The 27,052-nt window shown below is 38.2% G+C and overlaps 1 protein-coding gene and 1 long non-coding RNA gene across 2 annotated transcripts; one reads left to right on the top strand and one right to left on the bottom strand.

Moving 5' to 3' along the window:
* Positions 1–1,959: 1,959 nt before the first annotated feature.
* osgn1 (oxidative stress induced growth inhibitor 1) lies at positions 1,960–15,209 on the bottom strand. The gene is made up of 8 exons (XM_063473758.1): positions 14,975–15,209; positions 9,170–9,232; positions 8,021–8,157; positions 7,754–7,945; positions 7,395–7,486; positions 6,360–6,559; positions 5,809–6,152; positions 1,960–5,701 (listed from the first exon to the last, which is right to left on the bottom strand). Exons 2-8 carry the CDS (start codon positions 9,225–9,227, stop codon positions 5,123–5,125), a joined length of 1,602 nt encoding a protein of 533 aa, XP_063329828.1. The 5' UTR covers positions 9,228–9,232; positions 14,975–15,209; the 3' UTR covers positions 1,960–5,122.
* On the top strand, positions 14,669–26,578 carry LOC135932990 (uncharacterized). Its single transcript, XR_010573671.1, has 5 exons — positions 14,669–14,989; positions 23,216–23,294; positions 23,993–24,054; positions 25,060–25,114; positions 26,281–26,578. It is a non-coding gene; the product is annotated as an uncharacterized LOC135932990 (long non-coding RNA).
* Positions 26,579–27,052: the final 474 nt, after the last annotated feature.

The following is a 27,052-nucleotide window of genomic DNA, read 5'->3' as shown; positions in this document are numbered from 1 at the left end:
GATTTGTCAGCTGCACATCCATGATACGAATCTTGTACACAGCCATGATTTGTTGGACAGAGACAGTTTTTTTTGCCTCTGTGCATCACAGAAATTTTTTTTCAATCAGTCAGTATGTGATTGAAGTCCAGATTTTCAAATTTAACTCAATGAAGTTAATGAAAAAAATTTCTTTGTGTAGGAATTACATAGATTTTTATACAAAGACCCCCATTTCACAAGCTCAAAATATAATTAGACAAACCAACGTCATCTTGAACATGGGCTGCTTTTGAAACAGCTCTTGTTGTCAGTGACTGTCAGAAGTCTATAACTGCTTTTCCGCAACTGCGCAATCTCTTTTACATTTCCGGCCTTCTTCTTCTTGAGTGTAACCAGTGGTTTGCGCCATGATGTAAACCCTCCTTTACATTCATGAAGGTATTTATAGATTGTGAAGTTTGTTTTTCTTAACCATGGAAAAAATTATGTGATCATCTTCTGCAGTTGTCCTCAGGCCTTTTCGTGTTGCTGTGCTTGCCAGTGCAATCATATTGAGAGTTTGAGCAAACAGCTAACAGTGCACTTTCAAGACTCTTTAATTTTGTAGCATCTTCAACTTAAAAAAAAAACAAAAACTAACTTGAGACTTGAGTCAGTGTGAAGTGGCATCATATGTCTATAAAAGTAGAATTTTTAGGTATCTGTACTTTACCTTAGATTTTATTTTTCTGACAACTTTTTAATTTTATCAGTGACACATGATAAACTGCAGATTTAAATTTTACATGTAATGTCATAATTTTAATTACTTATTGGATTTTATATGTGTTTTGATAAATTATGTATTTTCATTTTGTGAAATCTCCAGCAAAACAAACAAAGCTATACAAACTTGGTTTATTCAAATACTGGGTAGTTTTGTCCAGAATAAACAGGTTAGTTTGCAGTACTGTGGCAAATTCACAGTAAAGCACTGTGTTGGACTGATACACGGTGGTTGTGGTGCTCATGGTTTCATTTAGATTTAGGTTACATCAAGTGTATCAATTTGCATTTAGGTTGACGATGCTTGGATTAATTAACTAAATTTCATCTCTATACCAACTGTATACTGTCTAGCATAAAGATAGTATAAACAGTACAGTATCAGTGTAGGGGATGGACATCAGTCAAGACAGCAGGTCAGCTGATCACTGCATGTACACTAAGAAAATCTACCGAAGCTCACATTAGAAAATTACTGTGAGTTGTGATTGTTTTCCGTGTGCTGAGCAACTAAACAGTTTCTATCATTACCTGCTAAATCCCACTGTAACTCCTGATTGTACTAATTTTCCTGTTTAGGTGTGGAGGTGAATTCAGCATCTACAATGTAAGGAACAGAAAATTGTTATTTTTTATAACTCTCTTTCACTTTATGTGTCCTACATAACAGATTCAAGCTTTCATGAGAATTAGAATTTAGATTGGAGTAGCATTTGCGTCCTCATGTACTAATATTGTTTTATATTATATTAATATAGTGCATGGTTCAGTTATCTTTTTACAAGAATGGCTAGCAGAATTGTCCTTCAAGGAAGTACTTTTTTCTTTCTTACTGCGAGTACATTTCAGAGCCTGTATTTCACTTTTACTTGAGAAAAACAGCTGCTACAGTATTTCAACTGTTATAGGAGTATTTGTAAACACAGGTACTTGTACTAAAGTAAAGGAAGTCTGTACTTTTGCCATCTGTAATAAAATGTAAGATGTAATGAACTACTGTTGCAGTGAAATGCAGTGAATCCCAGGAGTGAAATGACAATAATTTGTATGCATAATCATAAAGATCTGATGCAAAATGAGTTTTATAAAAACTAAAACAAAAACATGGAAAAACCACAACAACACCGAACCCAGTTATTTGCAGATATTTATTTTTTCCAAGTTTAAAAAGACAAAAAAAAGCAAGGAAGTCCAAAGAGCGGGACAAACACATTTTCATAAAATCTGCTGTTTAATAAAAACCATGGTACAAATGAAATGTGGAAAAAAATTGAAGTTTTACACAGATCAAAGTTATCGATCTATAAATGACACAATTTCGTGATTTAAAAATAACATCTAAAGACAACCACGTGATTTTACTGCATTAGAAAAGAGACATTCAGATGGTTGTTTTTACTCTGCTATGAAACAAAATACTAAGCCATGAATAATGAGTCTTAAGGCACTGCTGGCTCATATAGATCACAGTTCAGTATACAAGTCAAAAATACCTAATTGATGGTGACAACACCAACTCTGTCTGTAGAAATAATTAGCCAATAAATACATTAGTAAACTGACCAAATACACAACACCAAATTAAGTTTTTGCATTAAAAAAATTAAACTTATCATCTCTTGCAACTTTTCAGAAGCAGTCGTAAACGCACAGATGTATAGATCATAAGTTGTGCTCTGTAAACTTATGAACTTAAATATATATATATAGTAATTTCATTTATTGATAAAAGATGTTATCTGGATCCAGAAATCTTTGTACCATTTAAACTAGAATATTGCACCACTAACTCTGGTTTTGTCATTTCTTGTTTAAATTTTAAGCACTTAGCAAAGAAACTCTAGTGTTTTTTTTCTTTTTTTTTAAGAAATGTTAGTACATATACTAATAAGAAGCTCAGATCTAAATGCAAAAGACTACAGCGATGGTATAAGAGGCGTTATTTTGTAACCCATGAAAACAAAATCAGTGCCAATCAGTTTGCAGCTAAACATAGTCATCTAAAGAAGAAACATGATTTCCTCTTTACTACTTTCAATCTGAAGTTGAATTGCATATTTGTGGCACTTTTTTTTTTACATGTTAAGTGACAAGTTTAAATCAGACTGTCTGTACAGTGCATCAGACTAAAACATTTTCCGAGCTCTTTAAGTCGATGGTAAATGTTTTATTCTTTCTTTTGTATTTTAGTTTATCTGCAGGTGGACTCCTCAGTGTTTGCAGACAGCCGTTTAGCCTCGACATGCATCTGTCTGAGGGAGTAAGGTTAGCGCACAGCCAATAGGAAAATATACGCAGCCCGTGCAGAGCCAATGGTTATGTAGATCTTGACGCACTAAGAACACACCTGTAAAATATATTCTGAATATCAAAAGCTTTCTTTCCTGGATAACCCCGTGAGGTCTAACCCACCCACCACGTTTCCAGACATTAATTAATCCTGATCCTAAACTAACGGAACAATTCCAAGAATAATTCCTCTGAAAAGTTTTTACTTTAAGACCAGACTTCATCCTTGTCTGGGAAACAGAGCCTGTATGCTTTGAAGAAAGTGTGTTGGTTAGGAGCCTCTCTTTGTACCAAGCTAATCACAATGTGCAAAACCAAAATTTACATTCAGATAGCAAGGCCTAAAAACTGTGTTTCAGGTACTTGTGATTGCCAAAGATGACCTCAGAGGGTTAAATAAAGGTAAGAAATTTACAGCTTCAACAAATATTAGTATAAAAAAAATAAATCTTTACTGCATATAATTAATTAGCTTTTTGATGCATGCACAATTTCTTTTGAACAGTCAATGTGAGGAAGACATGGTAATTACTGTCCATCTATATGTACATAAACTACAATCTCATTACATTAAACCTTATTTGCAGTGGAAGTAATACTGAAAAGAAAAAAAATGTCTGTAGAAAACAAAAAGTATTAACAAAAATGTACAGGTACATTTTTGCTTAATCCTGATTAAGCAAATCAGACTTTGTGTGGTGAAAACATTTTAAAAGTGCACTGAAGAAATCCACATGTTGGTAGATTAATATGTAAATGACATTCACTGTTGTACTACTCCAATGCAAATAGGGCTTAAAACAGTTCTCATTCACAGTGAAGCCAAAATCTGATGTTGTGAAAGCTTCAGATTAAATGTCATCACCGACAGCAGTTACAAAAATATTCTGAGTTGTTCTGTTTTTGTATAAAGTAGAACATATTTTTATACTTTAGGATGTAAAAAGATACACAGATGGGTACAGTTACAACTTTACATAGAAAAATGAGAGATTGGCGGGTTCAGAAAACAGCAAAACTCAATATACAAACAATTTTGTTAGTGTTACAAAATTAAATAGGACAGTGGCAATAACAGAATAAATTATTAGCTATGGAAACATGTTCATTATCCTCATTGTAGAAAAGGCTGAGGATGAGACAACACGTGTCGGTTTGGTCACATATGGTGCTGCTGGCTGATTAAAGTTTAATCAGGTGGTTACTGTAGTGAATAAGGCTCTCAGAGTGTCGAGAAACTCGAGCTGTCAGGACCACGTCACTCAAGTTTGTCCTCAGTCAGTCTTTAATAAACTCTCTGCCTTGTTCAGGTCTGTCTTTCTGCTTCTTCACGTCAGTTTGTGTCCGTCCTCGCAGACATGCAAAAGTAATGACTGGTTATTCCGCCGCAGGGTGCATTAGTGCTTATACTGAATTACAATTACTAAAACAAAATAATGAAGGTATGGTGTAAACCTGAATATGGAATTATGCTCCTGGTATCTGGCCGGCAGGTGTCTTGAAACGGGCATTTCATGTAATAAGAGCATATGCAAATAAATCCAATAATGAATATGGAGATGAAATTAATAGAATGGGTCTAATTTAAAGGAGTTATTGGAGATCATTTGCATGATTTGATTACTAGGTGGTGCTCGGAAAACATTTTACTGGTTCCTCTTTTTTTAACTAAATGTAAAAAAGGTTTGCAATTTATAAATAAAATTTATGTTGACGTAGTGATATCTACCTATACAATTTGATGGGGACAACACAAACAGACCCCTTGTCTGTCCTCCGCTGCATCCTTTGTCTCATCTCTCCATCTCACCTACTTACAAATGCCATCTGACTCTGGTGGAAACAGCGCCGCTGTTCTAACTGCCTCACATTTGGAGGCTTTTCTTTACCTAAGAAAATCAAATGTCTCCAAACCAGTGCAAGTGCAGTCAGAGCTCACTTGTTGCCCGTTTCATGGGCAACTAATGGGTGACAATGACCTGACCTGTGGTATTTGAGTGTGGACTCCTCTCAGTGACATCACAGATTTGTGGTGATTGGCTGGTTTTCTTCAGTTAAAAAATAAAAAAAAATCCCAGGAAATCTGCTACACATCCACAAGGCAAACCTCTGCCCGAGTGGTCACCTGTCTGTCCACACATCTGTCCATTAGTCTGTCTATGCTTAGCTCGCCTTCTCCTTTTTCTGCCTCTTCCTTCTGTCTCTTGGTGAGGTCACTCGCGATAGCCAGCGCTCCTCCTTTTAGGAACCTGACAAAGTTCTCTCCTACTAGCGGCCCCATGGCGTACATGCCTGGCCCGTTCGCAGCAATCACCCTGTTTGTAAACGGGTCCACCTCAATTGGGTTCCTCCGGCATGAGATGGGCTCCTCAGGGTTCATGCCAAGCGAGCGCCCGTTATTGTCTAGAAAGGAAAGATTGGGGTGGGCGCCAATCAGAACCAGAGCCTTAGAGACCTGAACCACCGTCCGCTGGCCAGCGTCTGACTCCAGAACGCACTTTCGGTCAGGTCTGAACTCGACAACCCTGTGGCGCGGGAAGCTCAGGTAACCCGGGTACCGGGGGAGAGAGGAGGAAGAAGAAGAAGGGTTGGAACGATGAAGATTCTGCGTATGGTCCTGTTGTGAATTATTGTGTTCATGCTGTTGAGTCATCATCTGGTGAACCTGGAGGACAAAGTACAGAACAGAGGTTAGGCGATTAAAATCCTAGACGACCCGGTTCAGCTGCCATGACGATCAGTCAGGAAATTGAGTGGCTCTGCTCTCCTCACCTTGTGGTACTCTGGGTAGAGCAGTTTAGGCAGCTGGTTGAAGATGAGCTCTGGGTCGGTGACTGAGCGTCTGAATGCGTGGTAGACAGGGGTGTTGAGATGGTGGGTGGCAAGTACTGCGTCGGCTGCCGTAAGTCCTGCCCCCACCACCAGAACGGGGTCTGACGACTGGTCGAGCTCACCGCGAGAGATGGCTGCCTCTAGATCCCAGAATGAGTGGCACACGAAGGGCAGGGACTCGCCCTGTGCACCGAGTCTGGCCGGGATGTCATGCGTGCCCGTCGCCAACACCACATTGCGTGCTAACACGGAGAAAGGTACCTCCTCTGAAAGCGTGGAACCATCTAAAAGTTGGAGAGAAGAATCAATAGGTGAAAATCGGCTTTACTGAGAGGCTGCATTAAGTCCATATTAATATGATTTTGAGCAGTGAATCAAGCAAAACTACTTTAGTGCGGTCCTAGAATCCTAATGTACAGCTGGCAATGTGCTTTAACACTTTATAACACAACAAATCTTAACAGTGATCAAGAGAGTTTCATTCACTGTACCTCCAAGCTCTTCCCCCTCTCTCCGCTGCAGTCCTGTCACTCTCCAGCAGGGCGGCGACCCCTCCTGGCTGCTCAGCTGCCTGGTCACAGAGGTGACTAAAGTCCCACAGGCAAAGTTCTGCTCCAGGGACATCTGGGAAACGTAGTGCTGGTAGTAGGAGGCGATCTCTGCTGGTGTAGCACGGTCATTTCGCACATTTCTGTTGTGAAAGAAACATGAAAATACAGGATACAGGTTAAACACGTATTTGTTTACAGACACAGGACATGAAGACGAGTATTAGGGAACAGAAAGAAGATATTTACTAACGAAGTTTTGATAAAAAAAAAAATCTGTAAATGAAAGAGTTGTTGGGGCAATATTGTTTGCAACACAAGTCTGAGTGTGGTGCACAGAAATTAAAGACCACTGTTCTGCTGCTATGGTCACAAATTGCTATTTTATGTAAATCAAGTGGGTCCAGCTGGGCTGAGTCATTTGACAAACAAATTAAAGAGTGTGACGCATGAAGATGAATGGCTTTGTTCTTTCTCTGCTCAGCTTACTCAGAGGAGTACTGTAACTGTATTTTCTTTGTGGTAAAAAATGTATTAATTTAGGCCTCCAAGTCTTAATTTCATCAATTTTTATTACATTATCAATTTATTTTCATTTATATGACCAATACAGCTCCTAAAAGTCATTCTTGTTCTTAGCAGCCTCACTGCAATGACAGCTTGAGTCGAGTCTTAATAATCAGGGCTGTGGGGATTAAATTCAAGTATAAGCTAACTAAAAGAGCAGCTCCATCATTGAAACTCAAACCCCATTTAGCTTCAGGTTCTCAGCTCGTAAACATAAGCCCGGGTGGTCAAGATTTGTTATTAATAAAGGTAATCAGATGGTATTTCTCCACTGTGGAGACATCTTTTTGTACACAAGCCTCTCCGCCAGGGGCTTTATTACGGTTGAAAACTTCATGAACCCTGTTGAGTGTTTAAACAACACGTCGTACACGCTCTGTACACAAAGTGGCGGTTTTATTATGAGCAGACCTGCGTTTGTCTCTCATCCAGTCCTTCAGCTTCAGCCCGGGAAGCTCCATCCAGTTAGCCAGGCTCAGCGTCAGCATGGAGCCCTCCATTGCCTGCACACAAGCACACACATTGTTAACACTTTTGTTATTCAAATCATGTTTGCCTTCTATCGTGTGCACATCAATTTCTGTGTGTAAATATGCAGCTGGCAAAACATTTTTTTTATGTGTTTGCTAAACATATCTACTTTACGATCGAATTCAGGCCATCTTATATAATAACATTTTATGATGATAAGGACTAAACAGCCGACCGTTTATCCTTCTGCTTACACAAAACAGAATGGGTTAGCCTTTAAAACCTATTCTGTAACTTACATGCCAGGCTCCTCCAGGTGGACCCTTCCCCAGCACCAGGTGGGGAATGGCACGCTCTGGTTCGTATCGCCATTCCAGCGGAGAGGTGTGGTCGAATCCGAAGTCGCTGTCTGGCAGCAACAATGAATCAAAGAGCACCGCTACGGGGTTGGACGACCGCCCTTCCAGCCCCTCGCACAGGTACTCCAAGTCCTACAAAGGGAGCATCTGTGAGGCTCTGTTCACACTGCACTAATGCAACTTCACAGAGAAAAGAAAGACGTTTACCTGCTCCAGCAGCGACAGGTGAGGCTGCTCTGCCAGCTTGCTGTGCAGCAGGGGATTTGGATGTGATGCCTCAGGTGACAGGTAAGGGGTGTAACCTGATAACAGGTAGGACAGGCAGATGCCTGAGGGGCCATTACCTGAAAATAAATGAGAGGTAAGGTGGTGATTGGTTATACATTCAGAAAAAATGCAATTTGGTTATTACCAATTTTACCGCACAGCAGCACACAGATCAGAAAAAAAAAAGAAAAAGAAAATTTGAATAACTCAATTTAACTTCCAACAGAAACATTGCAAAAAAAAAAAAACTGTCAATGAAAGGGGGACATTAAAGTCAGTGTGCTGCATGATTCAGGGGTTTTGGATACAGCACATACAAGAGGCCAATGATTCAGCAAAACCACGTACAACAGTTGCATGGTCATGACTGAAAATGGTTATCCCACTTTCAGTTCTCTAAGTAATCCAGCTAAACCTTTTTTTTAAGACAACAGCCTTTCCCTTTGCTGATGCGAGGATTCACTCTGATTTCTTTTCTGTGAATCATTAATCTGGATCACTGATTCATGGACAGTAAAGCTCTTCTTTTCCATTAGTGAGCTGTAATGCTGCAGGAGTGTTCACCTGAACCAACAGTAGAAAAAACCCCCAGAAGAAAGCCAGTGTTTGCATTTATAACTGAAAATGAGGAAAACCACAGTGGGTTTCTTTTAAAGTATTGCAGTCCATTTCAATGCATTGTTTGCCTCAATTTTGTGCAACATCTGCTTCCCCCTGTTGGTGAGTTCATCTCTTAAAATCTAAGCCATATTTAGCCTATAACCAATTAATACCTTGGCTAACTATTAGGCTATAAAGTGGAAGCCCAGAGTCATGCAAAAGACCATAGAAATGCAGACAAAGCAAAACAACTCACTCTCAGAAGTATATTTCTTCTCATGCAGTTCCCTCTGAGCTCCATCACAATGATCCAATTTAATGTTTGTCAGGTTTATTTCAAAGCTACTGGCTAATGTTTAGGGTGTGAACTTCATTAGTAACTGCTGTAATAAGTTAATCGAGCACACACCTAAACAAAGCTAATGACTGCTCCTTTGAGGTTTGTAACAGAACAATTAAAACTGCAGTTCTTCACGTGTGTTTTCTTACCAATGATCACCACAGGCAAGATGTCTCCAGGGAGAATTTCTTTGTCATGAAGGTCCATTTCAACTGCAAAGAGGGGAGAGGAGAAAAGACTTTTTTATATAAGACTGAGAAAGTAGTTCAACAAAGTTAATGATTGTTGAGTCCAGTCAGCATTAACAATGGTGAGTCGAGTTCATTTTCATGTGACCTGTGGCACACACACGCACACACTTCCCCTGCAGAGCCTCAGTTTGACATCGTAGCTCGAGATGGCGTAGATAGAGATATGACGCTGCCACATACACCAAAAACCACACAGGAAGACAGTCTCTAGAGAGACTTCATGTGAAGACGCTAATTTCTTCCTTGTTTACTCTCTGATTTAATTTTTTTTAAACCTGCAAGTTTGAAGCTGTACTTTACTATTCCTGAGTTTACAAACAAGTCAAGACATTGAGGTCAACTCAGTACATCAAGGTTGGCTGTAGAGGAACTAGATCTGTTACACACAGCAGTAGGTCAGGTGCGAGAATCAGTTTTACAACAAAAACACATCCACTGTAAGTTTAGACATTAACCCAGGGTTTACCCCAGGGTGAAAAGGCATTAAATCAAATGTAATAACTCACTCACATCACAAGATGCTTAAAAGCCTGAGGGCACACGACCTGTACTCACATCATATTTTACCCCCACAACATGCAGCACGCCTCTTTTCCCCTGTTAAGTTTAACTGTTGTGGAATAAATCAACAAATTTGGCCTTGGAGAGTCTTTTATTTGTTTGGAATTTTCTAAACACAAAGCTAATCTTTAAGCACTTTCACTCATTTTAATGTGCGTTACTGTGTTTGTTTTGTTTCTAACTTTTTTATTTATTAAAGAAACCAAAGGCCTCAAATGTTAAAATAAAAATCTGTTTGAAATGAAGAAACAATTCACATTTTCAACTTTTTCTTTTTTTTCTGAAAGGAGACATTGCTGAGGATTTTTTGCACAGTTTATGTACTAAAGGACCACAAGCCAAGCGCCACTTAGGCTGATTATATTCATGAAGAATGAGGCAACTCTGGAGCTCACACGATTAAAACTGGGTAAAGCCTAAAGGGAAAATGTGAGTTTGGTGATTATAAGTTGTTTCATTAAAGCTCTGACTGGCCGTTTCAGGCGGTACAAACAAATGAATGATATCATAATTTATACTGAGGACTTCCAGGAAAGACTATCAGCATGAGACGATGTTGATAAGTTCCAAAATTTTGGCCTTGCAGGTCTGACACTGAGAAAGGCTCAAACTGAGTGTTTTGTGATCAAAGTTAGCCTGACACAAAAATGTGACCATGAAAAAAACGAAAAAAAGAAATATTTGGAGGTAAAAAACAAAAATATTTGGAGTTCCATTAAATGAGAAAATCTTGTGTCCTTCAGCTGTTATCATGACCACGACAAGGAGGACGGAGCTTAGAAATGAACAACCGAGGAACTGATATTCAGGGAGGAACGTCTTACTTCGTATCGCCCCTGTGTTTACTGGGTACATGCCTCTCAGTGTGGTTTAAAATAAACATCAAGTCTGCTGGAATCTCAGTGTTTAGAAAAACTATTCCACAAGAAAAAATGACAAATTTAACTCCCTTTTCCACCGGTCACACAATATAGGCCTATACAGTCTAAAATTAAACAAAATTAGCAGAATGAAAGAAAAAAAAAGATGGTGGTAAGAGAAATGCTCTCCAATACATCCTCATTAAAAGGAGCTCACTGCTCATCAAGTAGCTCTAGTAAAGGTCTCACTCAAAGGGTCCCTGTTTTCTATCTTTAAGAAATATATCAAATCTTTAATGCACTGGTAACAGGATGGAGGCCTTTTCCATTAAAATAAACAAAAAACAACAACAACAAAAAAGCACCAAACACCTTGCATGAACTGCAGTTTCAGCAGCCACAGAGGAGTGCCGCTGGTATAACGGTGCCTTTATTTGTACCAAAACAGTGCGCAGTTACCTTTTCCCACCCCTGTGATGCAATGACCAGGAAATCTTTGCAAATATACTTATTCATCACAGAAATGGGAGAAAGTCATTTTCCACTAAACACTTACCACATAGAAACTCTGTTTGTCTCTAACCCAACTCATTAAAACTTAACTGAATGCCTAATAAGTATATTATGAAGGGTGGTGCAAGAGTGTAATGCATTTACCCCTTTATAGACACTCTAGACAGATAGACAGACAACTGTAATATAGCTCATGATGTCAGCTAAGGTATGATGTTACTCATTTGCACAGACCTGCCCCTTTACATAATCTGCAAAGTCATGCTTACACGGGCGAAAAGAAAGTCACTGCAGGACATGGAGGGAAAAAGAGGATGACTCAAAGCAAAAAACACAAGGTCAAGATGAGCAAAGCAGTGAAACGGGGAAAAAGAGCAAAGAAAAAAAAAAAAGAATCGAATGAACCAGAATCAGCGCAAAAAAGAAAAGAAGCTGCGAGAAAGATAGAGGGTTACATAATCCAGCCCAAACGCTGGCAGAGAGCCCAGTGAAGGCGGGCTGCACACACATACAGTCCATGACTAAATGAACCCTAGTAGCTGTGTTTCCCCCTGGGATTGACCTGCTAGGATAATTAGGCTTCCTTAATTTCTTTGGCACAAAATGCTAAAAATGTTTTCCAGGGAAATGTGACTAATGTGCAGCACAGACGTCATTAAACACTTTATTTTCAGTGTTTATGCTTACAAAAAAGAGGAATTTAGCTACAGTATTAAATGTACCAAATATAACAGTTATGCCAAGTTGTTATCTCAAAAAAAAAAAAAGCAAACTTAAGATGGATGAGACGTACCAACTTCCGTGTATGGTACTTCCAAATTAATATAGTTTATCAGAGTAAAGAGTTACTCTTATTTTCAAATTAAACACACTCATTTAAATTGTAATCTAAATATAAAAAGAAAACTAAAAAGTCTGCCATGAGGTACTGTGCATGTTTGCTTAACTTCAGCACACCTGCAGTGATCTCTGGGTCATATTACAGTTATAAAAGTCATAAACCCTAACTGTGACAACTGGATAAAACACAACTGACCAGTCATAGCAGCCATCATTCATGACCTGTGATACCTGACAGGTTAGTCTTTTTTTTCATTAGTCATTGTGCCAAAGCAATATTGGCCAGTGAGACATAAAGGTCCTAATTTAGACTACAAAGACTGCTTTAAGAAGCTGGAGACGTGGTGGTGTCACACGTCAGAAGTGCTTTTAACCTAAAACAGGACCTCGGTTTTACACCTTGTTTTAATTATTATATTTTCCCCCAAAAGGAGGTTTCCATTCACCTTTACTGTCATCGAAATCCTTAATAAAATTAAATGTTCAACCCGTTTTGATGTTTTACTTTCAGTCCTTCTTCTCTGAGAAGAGGCATACTTAAAAAAATAATGGAGCAACTACACTTCCAGGTTGTGTATTTCCTTTACGGTAAGACTAATGTTTTGTGTAAGTCAGCTGATACTGACAAATATTCAAATATTGTAAACCAGATATGTTTTATCACTACCTCTATCTCCCTATGTCTACGTGCCAAACAGGCTTTTCAACACAAAGCGTAAGCTTATTTTAAAGCATTTTTTGTTACACTTGCTTTAGTAAGACTCATTTACTGCAAAGGAAAGTTTGTCCCGCCACAGGTGGAGTATATAATTAACTCAGTAACCACACAGCTATAACAATGACACAGCAGTTGTGTCTCGACTTGTGTCAACTGCAAGGTATGTGTGTGCAGCGTGCAGAGCCACAACAATATGGAGCCATGAAAGCCTTCATATTGTTTCAAAACTACAGGGTGCAACTTCCTGTTAAGACATGTCTTAAATCAGCTGCTCACCATTACATAATCAAATGTTTTGCTCATGCAAAAGACTCAAATCAGCAAATCGAAACATTAACTTAAAAAGCAGAAACCCCCCCACTTATTTAAAGACATATTTTAAATAACTGATGGCCCTTTGGGGGTGAAACTGAGGCATCATTTCTGATTTTAAACAACGGTCAAGCAAAGTCATCTTTACTTTACGTTTCTGATGAATGGTGCAAGCAAAGCAGTTACAAAAACAGGGGGGAAAAAAACAAAGCGTTGGTGAGTTTCTCCTCTTTTGTGCCCCTGTGAAGCTTGAATCTCTATGACACTGGATCAGATTCTCTACTCATCGGGCTGCAAATATAGCAAAGGCTTATCTAAACTCTTATCCAACTGCTGCTGCTATTTTAATACAGGCTCTCAATCTGAGCCCCTTTATTTTATGCAACGCCCTACATGAATCTGTTTCTACCTGTGGAAAATACTTGAGAAATGCTCCATATGGCACCTGTGCATACGCCTACCTTAAAGCTTCCAGCATCTGGCCAGCTAATCCGCCATATGCACCTGCCAGACTGCTAATGAGATTTCAGTTATGTCTGCCTAGACGCCTGCTGCAGTCTGCAAAGTGTAGGGAAGAACCAAATCAGTTCCTGTGCAGTATTGGAAACTAAAACACTAAACACATAAGTATTCACACTTCTTGATCCTTTTCAGTCAGCTTACTCTGACTGGCTCCCCCTCACGAACAAAAAGCTAAAACAATGGGTGGGTGGGATTTCTGTGTGCTGACAGCCAGTGCTGTGTGCCTGATATGATCTATCTGGTGTCATTATCATAAAATATCCAAGAGTGGGGTTCAAATGTCTACAGTCAGAATTTACTGTACATACACTGACCTCAGTTTGTCAAATTTAACCAGGTGCAATATGAGAACATCACAGTAGCAGTACCTGAATGACAGAGCATAAATTAAAGCCCTCTTTAATTTTGTCACCTGTCTGTATAAACTAAACTCTTTTCCCTGTGTTACTCATTTTCATTCTAGGGGTTTTGGCACTGGGTGTCCCTACAACCCTCTGAACTTCCTGTCAGTTTCCTGTGAACTCTCAGGCATCACTGTTTTAGCAAAACCACCACCCACCGACTCCACCTCAAGATAAACATGCAACTGAATTCTAAAGCTGTTTCTATTGTTTCAGCACAGTGAAGCAGTTATTGACATTAACAACTATGAAACTATGTGCAAAACCCAAAGTACCAAAACAAATCACTCACCAGCTATTGTGTTACAAAATCTAAAATTATAAAAATATACTATAAAAATACTGTTTAGCTATGGGTGTATCCCTAAAATATTTTATTTATTAAACTACACTGTAATGAAATATTTTCTACTTTTAATTGTACTAATATATATGTATTTATATATAGCTGTGTATAGGAAGCAAATGTGCTTTTAAAAAATTAATCTATAAACGTATCATTCTGTATTTATATATCTAAAGGTAACCACGCATGCTGTACCACGTGAATGTATATGATTCAGCATTGAGAGTACTTTTACTCCGGGTGCTTAGGGTAGATTTGGATGATGAAACTTTTCCAGGATTATGACGGATACTCAGATAAAGAGTACAAATACTTTTTTTCAGTAAAAACCCATTTTTTGTGCAGCACGTCTGCATGAGCGCTACAGATGTTATCTGCTCTGCACTCTTAAGGAAAACCCTAGAAACGTCTCTCCCCACGTTGCACTTGCACCCGCTCGGTCCGGTCGTGACCACCCACGCCCCTCCCCGGCGGGTCAGCTACGTGACTCACAGCTCCCAGCTCCGGCTGACAGGAGCCTGCCCTCACCATCTAACCGCTCCACGAACTCAGGACAATGACTCACGCGACAATGGATGCTCACCTAAATGAATGGATAAAGAAGAAAGATGGTGGCCTCGGGCTACTCACTGATTCGCGCCGGAGGTGAGTCTCTGTGTCCTCCGCGTGCTGTTTGAGTCTTTCAGGAGACACGAGGGTGTCACGTCTGTCTTCTGTTTCTGCTGCTTCTTCTCTTCTCTCAGTCTGTCATGTCGCGGCTCTGCCCCCTTCTTTTATAGCCGCCTTCTCTTTTTTCCCCCGCACGTGTTCAACACGAGCTTCCAACTCCTGCGTCGTGCAGCACGTTCACTCATTTAATGTAACAGTACAGATGGTCCCTCCCCCGTCGACCAATCAGAATCACGCCTCGTTCCTAGACGCTGCCCCGGCTTTACCCCCTGAAAGCCGCCATCTTTACGCTGCTACGTCGTCAGCATAAAGTGAAGCAAAAATCGTCTATATTACGAGATGGAGAGAGACGACGGCACGATGGACTGGATTTTCTTTCGTTATTGTTAAAACAAACGCCAGTCCTCGTGTCTGTATAACTAATAAATAAATGCACAAGAAAACAGAAAAGAAATAAAGAAAAGACACATTTCTTATTTTATTATTACAGCATAGTCATTGTCTCTGTATAAATAAAAAAGAGAGAAAAAAAGCCAAATTTCATCTGCTTCTGGATTATTATAAATTTTGACTTTTAAAAAATCTTACAGTATTTATAGTCGTTTTGCAGTGTGGATCTGCTTGTTTGAGTTTATTATTTAGAGAATCTCAGTTTAACTCCAGTTTTCACTTTTTCCGAGTTATTGGTAGCTTCTTCTATAACCTTATATAATTTTCTTAAACTAAAGCTAAAGATGTTTCCTTAATATTTTTTTTATTTCAGTTTCGTAAGCGTACACGATTGTTTCAGTAAGTTAATTAGTTTTTATTTTCATTTTTGTTAGTTAAATATGATATACTTTGATCTTTGTCCTGTCAGAAGCATCCTTATAATTCTTTAAACAATGGTATCATGAAAAACTAGCATTTAAATGCCGCATACTGATGAGAAAACCTTTGTTCCCATGTTTAGCTGTTTGCAGGATCCAAATTTGATGTGGGTTCCCGTTTCACAAGACCTAACTACTGTTTTACCTAAAATTTGAACTTCCCTGATGGTTGTGAAGAAGCTGATGACGGCAAAACCAACATGCTGAACATCACTACAAAGCACTGGAACAGTTATATAATCCCTGAGCATTTAGATTTATTTAAATCATTAGAATCGGCTAAAGTTTAATTACATAAAGATAAAGCAAATCCATGTACACATATAGAGTAAATAAAAGTAGTAAGAGACACACCTCTCACACACTTCTGTCTAAAAAGACTATAAGCTTTCAGGTGTCACATATTGGCTGACTCACACTGGAGTTCCTCCAATATGGCTGCCATACGCCATAACTTTTCTGCTAAGACTGTTTTATTCTGAACAAACAGATTTCATCATGTGGCGTTTGAGTTTCCTGGAAATGCAAACAGAGTGGGCACTCCTCTGTTTCTTCCCCCTCTAAGAGCACCAGGTCCCCTTGAAACAGAGCACTGCATAATGACAGTTTAATAACCTGAAGGGTCTCATGTCTAGCTGATGTTTCTGAGATATTTTTATTATTAGGGAGTCACATTTCCTCTATTTCTATTTATTTGATATACATTTGTAAAATCAAATACATTTGATTTTATATGTTTTGTAACACATTAGAGCTAAAATTGAAGCGAATTCAGATGTGCGTGTGGCTATTTCCCTTCCACATTTTGCAGTGATTGGTATGGAATAACAGGAATGCCATACATCCCAAAACACGTTAGATGACTTTGTGTCATGCGAGATTGTTGTTTTTTTAGTAAGACTGTTATGCGAGCTATAACAGATCCTCGTGCAGATTAACAGTAGCACACCTGCAGTAGGTTTGTCCTTATGTAACTTTCAATTTTTTGTCAGAATCTGTTTTTTTAATCACCACAAAAAAAGTCCACTTTTTCTTATAATCATTATCATAACAACCAATGTGATGAGAGCGGACAGAAAATCTACCTGGGTGCTATTTTTAAATCTTAAATTCTGATATTGATTTTTCTTGTTTGGCTTTTACTTTCCCCACAAAGTCTTACTCAGAAGAGTGACTGTGATGGTTATCATGTTCAACAGGGTTTTAACACAAGCAGGCAAAACACAGGACTTCAGAATCAGTTAAACAAAGTCTTACTTCAAAAGTCAATATGAGATGAAAGCTTCGACAGAGAAGCATCTCCAAAACACCCAGACTTCATAATCAGACAACAAGCTATACGTTTGAAGCCAGGCAGAGCCATACAAATAATTTATTTTGCCTTCTTGGGTTTCTATTTTAAACACGAATAGGACTGTTAGTGACATGAAACCATTTATTGTGAACCCTACCTAACAGAACAGATCACCAAGTGCTCCAAATGTTTGAGTTCAGCTATTTCATAAAAACAAAGATGGCAAACTAAGAAGAAAAAGTGTCACTAGAACAATCAGAGCACGTCTGTGCACTTAACTTCACTCGACATAACATGTCAATACCAAATCCCTTACAGGTGATGGCAAAGGTCATAGGACACGATTAACTTAATTTTCTTCCTCATTCAGCCCACATGCTCCACGGAGGGGGGAATCCTGGAACACATCATTCCCATGAGGATAAAAATGTGTCGTCAGGACAAAGCTGATCAGCTAGAACAACTTTGTATTCATTTATATGCAACCAACAACATAAAATAAGCTTATGTTTTTCCTTCAGTATGTCACTCATAGATGTACTAATCATTCCAGGAATTTCACCAACATTATCCTGAGATAAATAATTAAAGGAAAAAACTTTTTCAAAATTACTTCTAAGTTTAGCCTTTTTCATTGTTATTTTTACACCATAATGCAGGTAAAAGTCCTTTAAATTAAACTGTGTGAGAAGACAAATTTACAATGGAACAAATTTACTGAAAAAACATATTTTAGTTAGTCTGCTTGCCTATTGGATCCACTTGCACTTGAGTTACAATCAGCTAATTTCAGCTGATATGCTGGAGAAGGAAAATAGTGGAGCAGTCTGCCGAGTGGATATGGACATTTTATTTATATTTTATTGCACAAAAGGATGAGAGTGCAATGGTAAAGTGGAAACTTAATCAGGACAGAAACAACTATATCATACTGTTAACACAACTTCAGCTCTTTGCAAACACTTCCTCGGACAGCATGCTAACGCTGGGTTAGCCAAGAACCCAGAGTGATGTTAAAGCTGTATGCCGACCCCAACTCAGCAGCCAGACCCTGAACTTCAACTGTGAACAAACTCATGAGCAGTCAGACTTCAGCCTCCGTTTCTACCAGTTCATCACCTAGGCGATCGTTTTGAAGTCTCTTTGCTTTGTGTTTCATCTTTGCTTTGTGTTTTTGGCTTTGTGTTCAAAGGTTAATACAAAGAAAGAGATCATATGTTAGGATAGGGATTTCTGTCGGTGTGTAGCCTCAGGTTTATATTGTTAATTGGTAATTATGAGACAGTGGTTTTCAGGTCATTTTACAGCGAAAGTAAAGTAACAAGTGGTATAACAAAATACTTTCTACTGGGAGTAATTAAATAATGCACTGCATTACTTGTTATTAAAGTGTTCTGTGTAATATGTGTAATACATTAGTTTTTTGAGTAAGACTCAAATACTGATCACAACAAAGTGGGGAAATACCTACAACATGTGCAAACATTAGACTACACAGCATCCAATTAATTTGCTGTACTTTTCCTGTACTTTTGTAAAGCACTCAAATAAGTGCTTTACAAAAGTACAGTAATTTACATTCCTTCTGTATTAATTTACAATGGTCCTCATCATGCTCTCACTTAACTGTTTTGAGCATTGTAAGATTAACAGTAGCGTGGTCTAATGGCATTGAAGAGGGATGGGAGGGAACTATTTCAAATGAGGATGGTGCCACCTAATGCACCCCTCTAGACACGCCCCTGGGCTTAGGGTTGGGGACATTAACCATGAAACCTCAGAAGGTTATAGTAGACTTCACCACATTATCCAAATAAAAAAAAAACCTTGCCCTCAGATCAGACTTCAAACTTTCATATTTGACAAAGCTTTGGTCTAGTTAGAGCTGGATCATATGATGTTGAATCCTCCCTTAGTTAGTTTCAGGCTATAGGGGGACTTCCCAAGATGCAACAAGCACTTCTCCTTCAGTCCTCTATTTTCATGTGTTGCGTGTCATTAACTTTTGTCTTCTCTCTCCTTTAGCTTGTCTTTTGTCCTGTTTATTATTTGTAGTCTCTCTCTCTCTCTTCCCCCAACCAGCTTCTGCAGGTGCCTGCCCTTTCTTTCCAGCTAAAAAGATGTTCTTTGTCTCCGCTTTTACCTCCTCGTAGGGAATCATCAGACTACTGTTCTTGTGAAATGATTACATAGAAGAGCCACAAATGAGACAATGGCAAATGCAGATATGGTATTACATCATGTTTAGATAAAAAGATTGGGAACCACAGCATAACAGAGCTAATCACTGTAGAAGTGAATGGTTCAGGTTTTCGTTCATTTGCCAGCTTAAGATAAAGGAAAATGTTAAAAAGAAAAAAGTTGAGTAATTCCAATAACTGCTTTATTTTTTGATCTCACTGACTGGTCTATTTCATGCCACACAATAATATATTTGCTGGTAAAAATATACCTTTAGTTTTATGTGTTGGTATGTGTAACATGAAACAAATGTATAAATGATTTGCTTTTTCTCTACACTAACTCACATGTCAAACTTACAATGTCTTTACTTTCTCAAAAAAATTTGCATGTGTAGGTGTAAATATAGCAGGCACAGCAACACGTGTCTTGTGCACATGCCCAATACACAGACTGCCACACCTTCTGCAGCACCCATGCTCAAAAACAAAACAAAAATACTGAAGGCAAATATTTTCTGCTGAGACCGAGCAGTCTGTGTCTTAACAGAGTGTAAAGATCCAAAGATGATTTATAATTTCAAAGAACAGAATTTGCTTGGTCATTATGATGTGTGTATCCACATAGCAGCATAAACATGGAGGCACGGATAAGGAGTACAAAGAAAGGAATGCTACAACTGCGCCATAAGTTTCTTTGAGCCAAATCTCAAAGCGAAAGCCAAGTTTCCTTTTTTTATATGCAGCCAATTTTGTGCAAAAGGCTGGGCTGTGTGTTACAGGTAAGCTACATGGCTTTCAACTACACCCGCAATTCTAATGTAAAATTAAATAAAAACAGAGTGTAGAAAATGGAAACACATCAAATATCTAAATTAAGACATTTTGCCATTTAAAGAAAAAAATAATAGCTCATTATGAATCTAATGGCAGCAACACGTCTCAAAAAGTTGGGCTGAAAAAGTAGGTGTTGGTTTATAAAAGCAGCTGGAGGAAAATTTTGCAGCTAATTAGGTTAATTTGAAACAGGAAAACCTGGACACCATATCCTCCAGGCTAAAGAGGAGAGGGACCATCTGGCTCATGGTCAAAAGTCAGCATGGTATGGGGGTAGATCAGTGCTTATAGAACTGGCACCATCAATGCTGAAAAATGCTCCCAGTCAGATAACATCTTTCTCAGGGAAGGCTTTGCATATTTCAGCTAGACAACGTCAAACCGCACACTGCATTTATTACAACAACATGGCTTTGTAGTAGAAGAATCCAGGAGCTGAACTGAGCTGTCTGCAGACCAGACTTTTCATTAACTGAAAACATTTGGGACACAATGAAATGAAAAATATGACAACTGCTGGACTTTTGAGCACCAATGTATCAGACAAGAAGGGGACAGCATTCTTCTCCCTGAAGTCCAGTAAACAGTCTCCTCAGTTCCCAGACGGTTAGGGACTGTTGGTAAAAGAAGGTGGGATGTTACACAGTGCTATCATGGCTGTGCTACTTTTTGACCCCAACTGTTTGAGATGTGTTCAAATTCAAAATGATATTTTTCTTAAAATGATACATTTTTCTCAGTTTACACATTTGATATGTTTTCTGTGTTCTATTGTGAATAAAATACAAGTTTATGAGATTTTTGAGATTTAGAATTGGGGTTGTGCAGTGTGTCATCGTGTTATCCTCAGGCTTGACTTGGCTGCAGGATAGCCCACTTGTGCAACTGTAATCAAAAAGTATTTTGCTTAATTAAACTGAACTTTTTGTTTGTTTTTTGAGGGCTTTTTGCAGACATGAATGGAAACTGCTTCTGTTGGAACGCTATGTTGTGCATGCTTTTGCAATTAAATTAAAGGATGTTAATAATCAGTATATTTGGTCCCTGATGGGATTATCATTACAAAGCATGGTCTCCATTGAAATAGAATTCGAAACCCTCCCAGAAACGATACTTGCACAGTCACTGAGAAGCGTTAGACCAGTTCATTTACTTACGGTGACATGCATTCACTGACATGCCTCATGAGAGTATTTGAATATTTGTCATTGTTCAGTTTATCTACAACATACCTGTTATTTTTGTTACCATTCATAAAAATAATTCAGGTTTCAAATAAACAGCTCTCACTGGCCGTGCCGTGAAAAGCAATGCGGTGTGAGTTTAAAGAAGCCTTTTGGTAACCGAGCGATCCTCTGTGAGTCACCGTGTAATCCTCTCCAGGATGCCTTCTATTGTCTGTCAGCGGGCATTTGAGAGCTGACGTCACCCGGATCTGCTTTAAAGAGCAGAGATCACAGGCAGAGGATGAACAGCTCAGAGCGAGACAAAGGGGCCTGTGAAGGGTTAAAAGTACACAAAGCATTCCTCCTCTGCCGTTTTCCCAGGGACAGACAGAGACACAGCGAGGTACAGTGATGCTCAGACACCGAATGAGCTTCACACAGACCAAAGAAAACAGCAACGCATGAGAAATGCAATGTAAGACTTTTTACACGGATGTGACGCTTTCTCACACACAAGATGGCCACGATGTAAGATGTCAGAGGATTCTCAGGTTCACTTTAACAGTTTCCATACATGCAATTAACCATTTTCTACTGACTGCTTCATTAAACGCTTTTTATTCAAGGCTTTTCCTGGAAATTACATGCAAAACCACATCTCAACACACATCATACGACTTGACTTATTCAGCAATGTCTCTGAACTCTGAGATACATTTCTGCTTACTGGTGTTTTATTGTTCAACATGCCTTATGGACTACATAAAAGGTGGACATAGCTTCTGGGTCTGAAAAGTGAAGCTCAAAAATAAGAACCTTAAATGTTATTTATATCCTTTCTAAATGGGCAGTAGAGGGTGACTATTGTAGCTGCAAAAGCATATAAAGACTGGATAGACATCTATGAGAAAATTACCCAACTTCTCAGTTTATTTATGAAATCAGTAAACACTTTCTTGATGGGTTTATGATTTTAAATGCTCTTTTTAAAGTCTTCCTCTAAACACTGTGAAGTTTATCTTGTAAATGATGGTTTTGTTTAGAGTAAAACAGATAATAAAATGTGGTATGCTTTAGGTTGTGAAAATGTCTGCCGTATGGACCAGCAGTGCTGGTTTTCCATTATGATTCACCCATCCTGCATTAAAAGGCACTTAAAAAAAGTCACGGTTTTTAACCCAGACACCAACATTTATGGATTCTGTATATCTGCGTTTTTCTTTACATGGTGGAGTTTTATTCCTATTATTTATTTGTTCACTAGCAATGATTTTCAAAACAGTTCCTGAACTTATGCAGTGATTTCAACCACATAATCACATTAGTCGTTACTGCAGAGACTGGAGGTCATAGCACTCAGTGCTTGTTTTCACCACTTTGAGATTTCGCCGGATTCTCTAAATCTTTTAATGATATTATGTGCTGCGGTAAAAATGACCAAATTCTTTGCAATTTTACTGTGATAAACCTAATTATTAACATTTTTGTTCATGCAGTCTTTCTCAGACTGGTGAAAAAAACGTTAAATCAAACACTGCAGAAGTTTTGTTCTCTGAAACACACCATCTGTTGACGTGTATTATCACTAATCATGTTTCCTTCTGCTATTTTTAATTAAACATAAAATTAAAGTGAAAAAACATATTATACTTTACAAAGAGAATGTATTACTTTTTACTTCTGTAAACTGATCAGGTTTCATCTGGACATGGCCTTTGTATAATGAATGACTGAACTGTAAAACTGGGACAGCTCACCTGTCTGAGGCCTGGTCTGTGTGAGGAATGTTATTAATATTTTTTTAATTATATAATATTTTTGGGCATCTTTTTCTTTATTACATGGGACATGTTCAGAAAGTGGGGAAAGAGTGAGATGGAAAGAACACTGCAGAAGGACTGCAGCCTTTAGAACACAGACTGACTGCTCAGCCAGGTGAGTTGTTTTTAGCTATATGGGCGATCAAATTGTAGATCAAATGGCGTTAGACTGCAGGCTAAACTGACCCCTGACCCTGTAAGACCCCTTTCCCCTCCCTCTCTCTTCAGTCCAGCCTCAGTCTGGTTCACACCCTCTTATTGACAGAGCAGTTTGTTGAAAATTGGATTAAACTATTATATAAATAAGCTTATGTATTAAATTTTTCTTTGTGCAGAAAGGCTGACTGATTGGTGGTGATGTAGTTCTTTCTCACAAACTTAACACTGTCCATCTTCCAATGACCATCTTCCTCTTGGCTGAGGGGAACAAGTCTGATGCTTGATGTTGACATAGGAGCTACACTTCCCAGTAACTTGTGCAACAGTTTGTTGCACTATTGATCTTGGAAGCTGAAGTTCTTTAGAAATATTTCCATGAGACATTTAAATCTGTGACATTTAAATTTCTCAGACTTGCATTGAGCTTCTTGAACATTTTCATTTTAGTGTGTGTAAGTTACGGAGGGCCAAAATGGCCAAAATCAAAAATAAAGAAAAAGGATTGAATAGGAAATTAAAAAGTACTTATTTTTATACTATGTTTGGTGCATTTACGTGAATATTATTATTTTTTAAATCATTTATGTATTTTAAATCAGTAGTTTCAGTCCTCCATACTGGGTCAATCTACTGACGGATACAACCCTTTTTTAGGTGTCATGAAGCTTCTGACAGCAGATAACTGACCTGACAAATTAAAAAGGCTCCACTTTAAGGCAAGTGTGCATATGCGTATTTTGAACTCTGTATAATCTTTCTCACACTGTGGTTGTTGTGTAATTGCTTAATTCCAAAGTAATGGACAGTTCACAGAAAATTATTAATTGCTAAGTATTGCCAAAACATTCATTTTCATGATGGCCATGTTTCAAGTGAACTTTCACCCAAAAATTCACAGTTTAAAAAACACAATTTAAAAAATATAAATACTATGATGTAATGAATATATATAATATAATGTTTTAGTTTTTAAAAGAAGATTAAAAGAGGACAGGGATCCTTTTAGATAACACCTTTCAAAGTTTAGAAGCCCTGGCAGCAAACATACACCTTAAAGTTTGCAAAACAACTAAACCTTCCCAACCAAGCATATCAGAACTTTCAGCTTATCAATTCAAAAGTTGATCTGAAGCTGATAGCAGACCACAGTTATGCTGGTGGAGATGAGTTATATAATAATTACTCAGCGTTGTGCTGAATCACTTCCTGAGATGCAGTGGTTGGCATCTGCAGAAAGGGTTGCGTGATTCACTTTAATGCTTCAGGTTTCTTAAAATGGTTGAATCCCTTTTTCTAAGAAGGTGCTTTGTGCATGTTTATGTTGTAATCAACGTCAGTTACTCGTCTGATTAATAAGCCGTTCAATCAAAAAACGGGATAGGCCTTTTCGAGCCCTCACACCTGTGAGTCATCTGATTTTGTTCAGTGATTTTTAAACAAGCTGAATGAAGTGACCCAAAGTGGAAGTGAGTCTGATTATCAAGCTAAGCTATCACTATTTCATAAGTAGAAAAAATAACTTGTTTTTCTCCTTTGTATGGGAAATGGTTTCAGTGACAAAATAATGTGCTCTAGCCTGTTTGGTGTGTTATGTGAGATTAGTATTAGAGGAAAACAGATCTAATTACAGAAAGTTACAGTAGCCTAAATGTGTGTTTTCAGTGTTAGAAGAAGTTATGAAGAACACACATAGGTTTAACTTTTTCTTTTTTCTTTTAAAGGTGTGGAGCCAGTTCGGCCTTGGTGACTCATGAGAGCTGGCCTACATTTCAGCAGGTTTGAGAACCAAACATTTTAATGTGTTTTTTTAGGGACAGTTGGGGTAATTTATGTGGAATGAAAATCACTAGCCAGACTCCACAGGCTCCATGTGAGTTGAGCCATTATTGTTTGCTGCAGTGCCAAAACCACTGGCAGTGATCCTGACTTTTTGGACCTGATTTTTTATTTAATTTTTTTGGAACTACTACTGGTTATTTTTGATTGGAAATGTTTGGGATTGGTTCAAAAATTGGGATCATTGATTCAGTGGAAAAAACGGTAATAAATGACAGAAATACTGATCTATAACTAACTTAACTCTGAATATTTGTAACTTCAGAAAACTGGTCAGACTTTTACTAGAATGGCTGATGTGTAAATAAGTAACTGAAAAAATTCTGTTAGACAGATTAACTATTTCAGGTGCAAAAAACCCCAAAAAACTATTGCAACTTATAATTAAGTTCTAAAGGATTCTGCTACCCATGACATGCACACATAGGTCTGTGTGTACATGTTGTTGGTAGAAGGCCAGTACTATTGTTCATTTTAAATAAATATATTATCTTAAACTGTCATGTCATGAGTCCTGTTTCCTACTTCAGTATATTAAAGTTGCTCTCTGTCTTAAAAGTAATTGTACACAGAGAGCATTTGATGTACATGTATATGCAGCAATGCTGAATTAAAGTTTATCAAAAGTTTCCTATAAGAATGAGTGAATAAAATTTGATGATAAGCTCCAGTTTGGGAATTGCAATTCTGTTGCATATTTAACAGGAAGTTTAACATGAAACTGATTTTTAAAAATGTGTTTTGCCTGAAAAGCATGCCTGCTTATCTATTAGCAGCTCCTGTTTATACATCCAATTGTATGCAGGCTAACAATTAGTGGATTGTTGTGATACTGAAGATAACTTAAAAACCTGATATTTTCATGTGACCTCTGTGTCACAGGATGCAACATCAGTACTGCACATCTTTTACTGCACACATCCCCCTGCAACTCTCACTCGCAGCCTAAAGTTTGCAGACCTTTAATGTACATAAATGCATGCAAAGGAGTTGTTACTAAATTATCCAAAAATGTATTTTATTATGGTTGTGTACTAAAACCCCTCCCATGCAGTGCATACACAGTAATCTGACATCACAGGTAATATTTCTGTATATTTTTGTAGATATTCCAGTCGCAGGGCATCATGAAGGAAAACCAGGGTCAACATGAGGTGCTCCAGTGTAATCCTCACCTGGTTACAGTCTGTTGGCTGTGATTCAGCGGATGGAGATGCATATTTTTGTCAGCTATCTCTGTTTCAGTGAATTTAAGCAGCCTAGAGTCTCTAATGACGCTGGCCAGGTGCCTCCGTTTACAGTATGTGGAAGATAAGAGATTTATGAGATTTCACATCTCTTAATATAACCAATACTCCATCAAACAGCAGCCAGCTTTTTAAACAAAGTGTCTGCCTTTTTGGAGACGAGATGAGAAGGTGAAAACTAATCTTACTGTGTTTCATCTAAGTAATCTAGAAAAGTTGTGAGACTTGTTGTCATCAGCACAAGCAATTTATTGTTGCTTTGAATCACTCTGCAGTCTCTTCTGTCCTGTCTTTGGTCATTCTGAGTCTCTTTGTTTTTCTTTGTGACTAAAAAAGCCATTTCCTTGGTTATTTTAAACTGCTCACGTCCTAATTCAGCTGATCATTAATACTTTCTTGCTGATTTTAAACCAATTTTTCAAACTTTCCTTTCCTCCTTTCCCTTTTTATCTTTCGCCCATTCTTGGTTTGACCTTTCTCACAGTGCTCTGTGCTTATCTGATTAACACACTAACATTTCAGAGTCTAAAGTGCACTTTTTTTTTACCCTTGTTTCTTTTGCTCTCATTAGTTTCCCCGCTCTAATAGTGTTAATCATTAAAAGGCTATTTTCTTAGATTTTTCCACTGAA

This window comes from Pelmatolapia mariae, linkage group LG5 (assembly GCF_036321145.2).
Source record: "Pelmatolapia mariae isolate MD_Pm_ZW linkage group LG5, Pm_UMD_F_2, whole genome shotgun sequence".
Lineage (NCBI taxonomy): Eukaryota > Metazoa > Chordata > Actinopteri > Cichliformes > Cichlidae > Pelmatolapia > Pelmatolapia mariae.
The sequence above is the reverse complement of the archived record's forward strand: the minus strand, read 5'-3'. Positions and strand labels throughout refer to the sequence as shown.